The sequence below is a fragment of the Atta colombica genome, unplaced genomic scaffold, assembly GCF_001594045.1.
Source record: "Atta colombica isolate Treedump-2 unplaced genomic scaffold, Acol1.0 scaffold228, whole genome shotgun sequence".
Classification (NCBI taxonomy): domain Eukaryota; kingdom Metazoa; phylum Arthropoda; class Insecta; order Hymenoptera; family Formicidae; genus Atta; species Atta colombica.
The window spans coordinates 522,870-531,395 of NW_017259325.1; the positions used below are offsets into that span (position 1 = coordinate 522,870).

Genomic DNA, 8,526 nt, shown 5'->3' on the forward strand with positions numbered 1-8,526 from the left:
GTTAAATTATATGTTAAATTATATGTGCTTTTCAATTCTGAATGCATTTTTATTCATTTATAGAAATTACAAGCATATCTATGTCTTTCAGTCTAAAAATAATATTAGCTTTTTCTACGTACAAACACAATTGCGAATATTGTTCAATTCAAAATTTTGAATAGAAAATGCAGTTTTTTAATCCAATTGCATCCAATTGAATCTAATTGAATCCAATTAAATCCAAAAAAAATATTCGTTATTTAAAATACGCATTTGAATAAAAAAAAATTTCAATCCATTTTAATTCATTCTCGTTGCTGGATATATTAGGTGTAGTAAAAAGAAATCCATTATTTTTCCATTCAATTTCATGCAAAAATAATGGATTTCTTTTTATTACACCTAATGTGTGTGTGTATGTGTGTGTGTGTGTGTGTGTGTGTGTGTGTGTGTGTGTGTGTACACACATATATATATATATATATATTGCACATGATTGTTTTAGATAGTATTTATTCTAGAGTATGCAGAAAAGAATTTATCCATTCAAGGCTTTAGCACTATTGTGCAAGCACTTGTAAGGAGTTCAAAATGTTCTGATATACTTGAGAAAGAAACACAAGCATTGGTACAGCAATGGCTAGAATATATTGTAATCTGTATTAATTATGCGGATGTTCCTATCAATGCCAACAGAATATTAAATGCAAGTGCCACATACATGTATATTATATATAAAGCATATTTCTTACAGAAAATATAATATTATCTAACTTTTAATTATAGGAACTGAATATTATAATAAAAGATATACCATATATAACTGGTACAAAGAAGACTATTGCAGATGTTGTGTTGTATTACGTTTTACATTCCATCATGGTAATAACATATTGTAATAAGCTGCAATAATGATATATAATTATTATATATCATTTATATAATATCTATATATTATTATATGACATCTATAATTATTATATTTACTATTTTTTTACAGAAAAAATTAAGTCTTCAGCAAAAGGCACAATATATTCACGTCTCGAGATGGTTCGACAATATCCAGCAAGAAGAGAAATTGAGACGGGAATTAGATCTAATATCTTTTAACTTATTACATCTGTATAATTAAAATAAAATGTTTTTAATTTATTTTATGATGTTTATGCCACACACATGCGATTGAATTGATTTACAATCGCATCATTGTCCTGCACATTGTGTCTAATTTACAATATAATTTATGATAATTTATTATTAATTTAAATTACATATTGGGAATACAAATAAGTTTCCGCCGTTTTTTAAACAAAAATTAAACATTTATTGTAAAAGAACGGTACATAATGTTTTATTCAAAATAATGGCCATCGCTAGCCACTACTTTTTCCCATCTTTCTGGTAGCATGTGAATACCGCGTCGGAAGAATGCTTCATCTTTTGAAGCTATCCAATCATCGATACAATTTTTGGTATCTTCATATGATGTGAAGTGCTGCTCAAACAGGCCATGTGTCATCGATCGAAACAAGTGGTAGTCGGAAGGAGCAATGTCTGGAGAATACGGCGGGTGGAGTAAAACTTCCCATTTGAGTGTTTCTAAGTAGGTTTTGACCGGCGCCGCAACATGTGGTCGAGCATTATTATGCAGGAGAATAATTTTGTCATGCCCGGAATAGTAGTGGGCACGTTTTTCCTTGAGTGCTCGGCTCAATTTCATCAATTGTGTTCGGTAGAGAGCCCCAGTAATGGTCTCGTTCGGTTTAAGCAACTCATAATACACGACACCAAGCTGATCCCACCAAATACACAACATGAATTTTTTTCCATGAATATTCGGCTTGACTGTCGATGTTGAAGCATGGCCATGTGGTCCTCTTGATTTTGGGTTATCGTAGTGGATCCATTTTTCACCACTAGTTACTATACGATGCAAAAAATCCTTTCGTTTATGTCTGGCAAGCAGCATTTCACATGTGAAAAATCGGCGTTCAATGTTTCTCGGCTTCAGTTCATATGGAACCCAATTCCCTTGCTTTTGAATCATTCCCAATGATTTCAAACGATATGAAATTGTTTGTTGAGTCACTCCTAATGTAAGTGCAAGTTCTTTTTGCGTTTGGCACAAATCTTCATCCAATAATGCTTCCAATTCCGCGTCTTCGTACACTTTCGGCCTTCCGCTACGTTCTTTGTCTTCGACGTCAAATTCACCGTTCTTAAACTTTTGAAACCACTCACGACAACTTCTCTCACTTAAGGCAGCATCACCATATGCTTCTACAAGCAATCTATGAGACTCAGCTGCAGATTTCTTCAAATTAAAGAAGTAAATCAAAAGTTCCCGCAAATGACGCTTATTCGGCTTAAAACTTGACATTTTCGTACAAAAAAAAATATATAATATGATGCTGATACAAAATCGCTAATATTTCAAGGTTATGATGTTGCCGGATGTCCAATCTCTCGATATGTTGTTTTACATCAAACAATTTTAACTTAGTTTATTAGTGGCGCCGTCTTTTGTAAACGGCGGAAACTTGTTGTACTCCCAATATCTTATCGCCCTTACCAATAATTAATAAATACTGACAGGGTAGTTTATCGATTGGCTTACCGATAAATACTACGACTTTATCAATGTCGGAAATATGATACGTAGTTCACATCAATTTATAAAATTGATATTGATGTCGCTAGTGTACTGGCTTTTTCAAGCGTCACGCGAAAAACGCCCGGGATGGCTTCAGATGGCCTCTCTCAAGTTTCTCTCCGACCAGAGAGAAACTGCTTCGACTATACATCGACTGTACATCGTTTTTAACGATTGCTCACGATTGCTTCGCTTCAGCAACAGCAGTATACGACATGGCCTTTCTCAATGAATTTTACTGTATATACAATACGTTCGTATATATATATGTTCATACGAGTGCTCCGCGTAGAAAGCAGTAGAAACAACGATGGTACTGACAGTACTACTGACAGATATTCAAGAAGCAGCTCAAACTCCCACGCTATTGTCACGATTGTTTGGTCATGCTTGGTGATTGGTTAGTGACGGCCGCCGTCGCCGTCGTGTACAGTGAATCGAGTTATCAAGTGAAACGCTTTTACTCATAAACGTCACGAGAGAAATGTACAGTCTCTCGTGCATCGCCCATCGGAGATGGTCGAATTTTTCCAATTATTGTGCCTGATAACGCGTGCGCGAGCACGCAACGTTCTTGACATTGTCGCATAGCGGAGAATCGCAACTGCCTGCAGCCATTCGCATTTGGTTTATTTTGGCCTAATTTTAGCCTAATATAGCCAAAGTTGTCTTATGATCCTCACATAGTTGAGCATAGCATCGACTAATAACTAAAACGTAACGAGATGGCGGACGATTCGAGCGTACGCGTTGCCGTGCGGTAAGTAAATAATACATTTGTATAATATAATAAAATCGAAAACCTTTTTCAGACTTTTGTCCGCGATATTTGATACATGCCGGTGACATGCCGGTGACATGCCGGTACCGAGAGGCTGATTAGAGACAACTCCGTTTATTCAAACAAGCGTATTTCTCTATTAACTGTGAATGACGAAGTAATTGAAGAATTTGCTGACTAACTGCTTTTATTCAGATAAATATTTCTCGTATGCTTCTGAAACATCCTTGGATGCCTAACTGGATGCTTCTTACATGAAGCAGGTTGATGAGGAATTCCATTCGAGGAATAAAATATCTTTAGCTAATCGTAACATATATGAATAACGCGATTGCTCAGTATCGAATTTTTGATTTTTTTTTTCCTTCATTACGAAGAATAAAGAACGAAGCGCGAGATACCTGCAATTCTTTTGCGCGTAAACATGTTATGACGCATGAAGAAACTTGGACTCGAGCGAATTCCACGGACGATTGCAAATACCGATTCTCAAGTATCTCCTTTTATGACACAAACGCGTGGGCTTAATTACCGTTCGCCTAAGAAATGAGCACCTTTAACTTCAAAGTTGGAGATACAAGTGACCTTCGTCACCAATGATACCGCGATTACCGCAAAGTGTTTATTGTTCTTCATTGTTTTTAACCGTTAGATAAATTGGTCTTGTCTGTTACAGAATAAGGCCTCAAGTAGCTCGCGAAGTAATCGATATGTGCAGAATTTGTACTCAAGTACCTCAAGGGGAGCCGCAAGTTTTTCTCGGACCCGACAAGGCCTTTACGTACGATTACGTTTTCGATACTCAGATGAATCAAAATGCGATTTACGAAACATGCGTGAATCGTCTGGTGGAAGGCGCATTGGATGGCTACAACGCGACGGTCCTCGCCTATGGACAAACCGGCTCGGGTAAAACTTACACCATGGGCACTGGTTTCGACGTAGAAGTCGATGAAACTATCATCGGGATCATTCCTAGAGCTATTAAACACCTTTTCGATGGAATAACGGATAAGCAGGAACGTGCAAGGGAACGCACGCAAATGCCTCCAGAGTTTAAGGTCCGTTGAATTATCTGGGATTCAACTTATGCTTCGTTTTTTGTCTTTGATTTCTAGACTTTGATTTCGAAACTTTTACCGAAACTAAAAACGAACACTCATTAAGTGTCAGTTTCGAAACCATAAAGCTCTTCTTCATAAATATTAATTTTAATATGTATAAATGTTGTTTCAATGATTGAATTATGATGTTTATGAAGAAGAAGTACTTATATTTTTTGGCTAAAGTTGATACATAAGTTGACAAACGAAATTTCGATTTTCGATTTCGGTCGAAATTTGAGTCAATTCTAAGTAGAATCATAAGACTCGTAACATACTCTCGTAAAACTTGTAAGAACTTATACTAGTGTTCTAATTTTTATACGTAAGTGTCATAAGATGTATGATTATTCGTAAATATCTACAATTTCTTGTAAATTTTATGGCTAGTAAAGAAGCTGTAAAAATATTGTATAAAGATAGAAAACACTTAAAAATTTTTACAAGTCTTACAGGAATACGTTACAAGCCTTACGATTCTGTTTAGAATTTAGGCATTAATTATTTATTGTTTCAACAAATTATGATATTTGAAGATTGTTTCAATAAATTATAATATTTGAAGAAAAAGTATATGATATATAAATATGTCTATACATATGGCCTTTATAGAATTTTTATTTTTTAATTTTGGTTTTGGTTTGATTGGAATTGATATGCAGTCGAATGTTTCTCTTCAGTTTCGGCAAAAGTTTCGATTGGACTATTGATTTCATTGTTTCAATGACGATCTCTCGTTATATGCCACAGGTTACAGCACAATTCTTAGAATTATATAATGAAGATTTGAAAGATTTATTAGAGCCAGGAGGACCGAGAGGTGGTGCTCGTATTCATGAGGATACAATGGGTAACATACATTTAGCTGGTGTAGAACCACGCGTCGTAACCAGCCCTGAACAAGCACTGGAATACCTTCGATTGGGTGCGTTATCGCGCACAACTGGATCCACGCAAATGAATACGCAATCCTCTAGATCGCATGCAATATTTACATTATACATCAAACAGCAAAGATGCATCAAAGTCGAGGATCCCGACGCGGATGTTGATACGAGCGGTGTCGAGTTAACGAATGAATTTGAAACGTTAACCGCTAAGTTTCATTTTGTCGATTTAGCCGGTTCCGAGAGATTAAAAAGAACGGGCGCTACCGGCGATAGAGCAAAAGAAGGCATTTCTATCAATTGTGGATTGGTAAGAATAGATCCTTTCAATAAAAAAAAAATAAGATAAAAAAATAAGAAAAAGAGTATCCATTTGATTAATACGTTATGTTTTTTTCTATAGTTGGCCTTGGGTAATGTCATTTCCGCTCTCGGTGATAAAACGAAGAAAGCCTCACATATACCGTACAGAGACTCAAAGTTAACTAGATTACTTCAAGATTCTCTCGGAGGTAATACAATATAATTGCGATATATAAGCAGATAAAATGTTTTTAATTAAGCCTACTTTATGACTTACAATTACGATTTACATTGCAGGAAATAGTCAAACTGTTATGATAGCGTGCGTATCACCGAGCGACAGAGATTTCATGGAAACTCTAAGTACGTTAAAATATGCAAATCGAGCAAGGAATATAAAGAATAAAGTTACTATTAATCAGGATAAGAGCTCGAGAACGATCGCTTCTCTACGACGAGAAATTCAACAGCTTCAATTGGAATTGATGGAATATAGACAAGGTATATAATTTGAAACGTAAATATTATAATAATAATTTCATATTACACGTAACATTACACATCTGTCTCATTTCCTTAGGCAAGAGAATCGTCGGTGAAGACGGTGTTAACGATGCCTGGCATGAAAATCAAATGTTGAGTAGTGAATTACAAAGTCTTCGCACCAGAGTGAAAGCACTTTCGGAAACGGTTGAGGCATTAACAGCCAAGAATGCTCTCTTGTTGGCAGAAAAAGCAGCGGGTCACTGGGTAGCGACATCGGGCAAAGGTGATGACCAAGTGACTAGTTTGATACAGGGTTACGTTCAAGAAATAGAGGAGTTACGAGCTCGTCTATTGGAAGCGGAAGCTATGTACCAGCAACTAAAGAAAAGGCAAATGCAGGTATGGTGAATTGCTATATTCAAATAATAAAACTGATCGATATTAATAAAATATTCATTAGGTTAGCGCAGCGAATCCATATGGGGATAGTTCGTTTCATTCCGATTCTACGTCCGTATTGATCGATGCTAAAAGAGATGTTGAAAAAGAAATAGAAACGTTAAGAACCTTGAAAGAACAATACAGTCATAGTAATATTATCAAGTCAATGGATGAGACAGAAATAGACGATACGGAAAATGCGCAGGATTCGGTAAGCGAAGATGATTCCGACGATGATTCCGATCGTAAAGGTATGTTTAAATACATATATTTTATGTATACGTGTTTTTCCAATATCTTTTATAATTATATCTAATGCTTTCATTGTGTGTTCATTATATTATACATAATAATTATGTCATTTTACAGAAGAAGACGAGGAAGAAGCAGCTATGGGTCGTGAATTGGAAGCGCTAACGTCCGATATTGATGTTAAACAACGTCTGATACAAGAGCTTGAGCTTTCTCAAAGACGTTTGCAAACTATGAAGCAGCATTATGAGGATAAATTATCTCAGTTACAAGCTCGTATTAGAGACACTCAAGAAGAAAGGGATAAAGTGTTGTTGTCCTTGCAGCAACAACCTACACCGCCTACTGAAAAAGTGAAAAAATTACGCGACGAATACGAGAAGAAGCTCGCTAATATGCAAAAAGAGATGCGACTTTTACAATCTGCTAAAAAAGAACATGCAAGATTATTGAAAAACCAGTCTCAGAATGAAAATAGGTTGAGAGGCTTGAGAAATGAACTTTCGGAAATGAAGAGGGCAAAGGTGAAACTTTTAAATAAAATGCGAGAAGAAGCTCAACGACACAAAGAAAACGAACTGAGACGCAATAGAGAAATAGCACAATTACGAAAGGAAAGTCGTAGGCATGCAAATGTCATCAGAACGCTAGAAGCTGACAAGAGAATGAAGGAAGTTGTTCTTCGACGTAAACAAGAAGAAGTAACGGCATTACGAAAGAGAGATAAAGGATTGAGTCAAAAAGCCGCTGGTCGTGCACCAGTCAAACCACTCAATCCTAAAGCATTGAAGCAAAGATGGCAAACATTCGAGAGAACAATCGCTAAACAAGCATTAGCAAAACAAGCTGCCGCAGAAACGGAAAGAGAGATGGAAAGATTACTTCAAGAAAGAGAAGAATTAGGGAGAGATTTAGAGAAGCTTCAAAAGCACAGGAATCAAATTACAAGTGCAAGAGGTGACACCGCCGATATTGATGAAGAAATCGATAATGTGGAAAGTAAAATTAGTTATCTGCAGGTAATCTACTTTAATATGACAGTTTAATGTAATTTAATGTTAATCATTCCCTTATTATAATGTGCATAATTTTACAGGATAGTATCGCGGAATGTCAGCGGGACATGGTTGAAATGGGCGATGGTGAAGTGGAGGGTGAACCCGGTGTCGAAACGCTCATCTTCACAATTCGAACAGTAGACGAAGCACAGTACTTACTTCAACGAATGCTCGCATTCACAGTGGAGCAAAGTTGCATAGCCGCACAAAAACAGCTCGAGGTGCGAGATATGGAATCACGGCTCAATCAAGTTGCACAAGAAAGCGATGTACAACATCAATTACTCGAGCACGTTTTACGCGATAGAGATCTTTTATCTCTCACAAACAATCAGAATAATGTATTAGCTTATAGTCCAGCTAGTTCAAGAAGTTCCTCTCCCGACAAGTAAGTCAAACGATATTTCTCTAAATAATTTCTAAATATTCTACTTTCGAATTGTGATGATAAAAAGTATAAAAGAAAAAAATTTCAAAAGTATAATTCAAACGCTTTCAATAATATATACTTATATAATCTAGTTCGAGATTACTTATTTATTTCTTTCTATGTACAAACTAACTGCGGTAATTTTCTATA

The 8,526-nt window shown here is 36.0% G+C and overlaps 2 protein-coding genes across 2 annotated transcripts in view; both read left to right on the forward strand.

Moving 5' to 3' along the window:
* The window catches only part of LOC108688291 (eukaryotic translation elongation factor 1 epsilon-1), a 1,844-nt gene extending 700 nt beyond the window's left edge, over nucleotides 1–1,144 (forward strand). The window contains exons 2-4 of the mRNA XM_018194479.1: nucleotides 488–688; nucleotides 769–864; nucleotides 983–1,144. Coding sequence (XP_018049968.1) covers nucleotides 488–688; nucleotides 769–864; nucleotides 983–1,114 — 429 coding nt within the window. The 3' untranslated portion in view covers nucleotides 1,115–1,144. The remainder of the gene's footprint in view (nucleotides 1–487; nucleotides 689–768; nucleotides 865–982) is intronic.
* A 1,587-nt stretch (nucleotides 1,145–2,731) lies between these two features.
* The window catches only part of LOC108688345 (kinesin-like protein KIF21A), a 9,168-nt gene continuing 3,373 nt past the window's right edge, over nucleotides 2,732–8,526 (forward strand). The window contains exons 1-9 of the mRNA XM_018194576.1: nucleotides 2,732–3,395; nucleotides 4,093–4,477; nucleotides 5,270–5,716; nucleotides 5,810–5,918; nucleotides 6,007–6,210; nucleotides 6,290–6,594; nucleotides 6,656–6,887; nucleotides 7,006–7,907; nucleotides 7,985–8,335. Of these exons, the coding sequence (XP_018050065.1) occupies nucleotides 3,361–3,395; nucleotides 4,093–4,477; nucleotides 5,270–5,716; nucleotides 5,810–5,918; nucleotides 6,007–6,210; nucleotides 6,290–6,594; nucleotides 6,656–6,887; nucleotides 7,006–7,907; nucleotides 7,985–8,335 (2,970 nt within the window). The 5' untranslated portion in view covers nucleotides 2,732–3,360. The remainder of the gene's footprint in view (nucleotides 3,396–4,092; nucleotides 4,478–5,269; nucleotides 5,717–5,809; nucleotides 5,919–6,006; nucleotides 6,211–6,289; nucleotides 6,595–6,655; nucleotides 6,888–7,005; nucleotides 7,908–7,984; nucleotides 8,336–8,526) is intronic.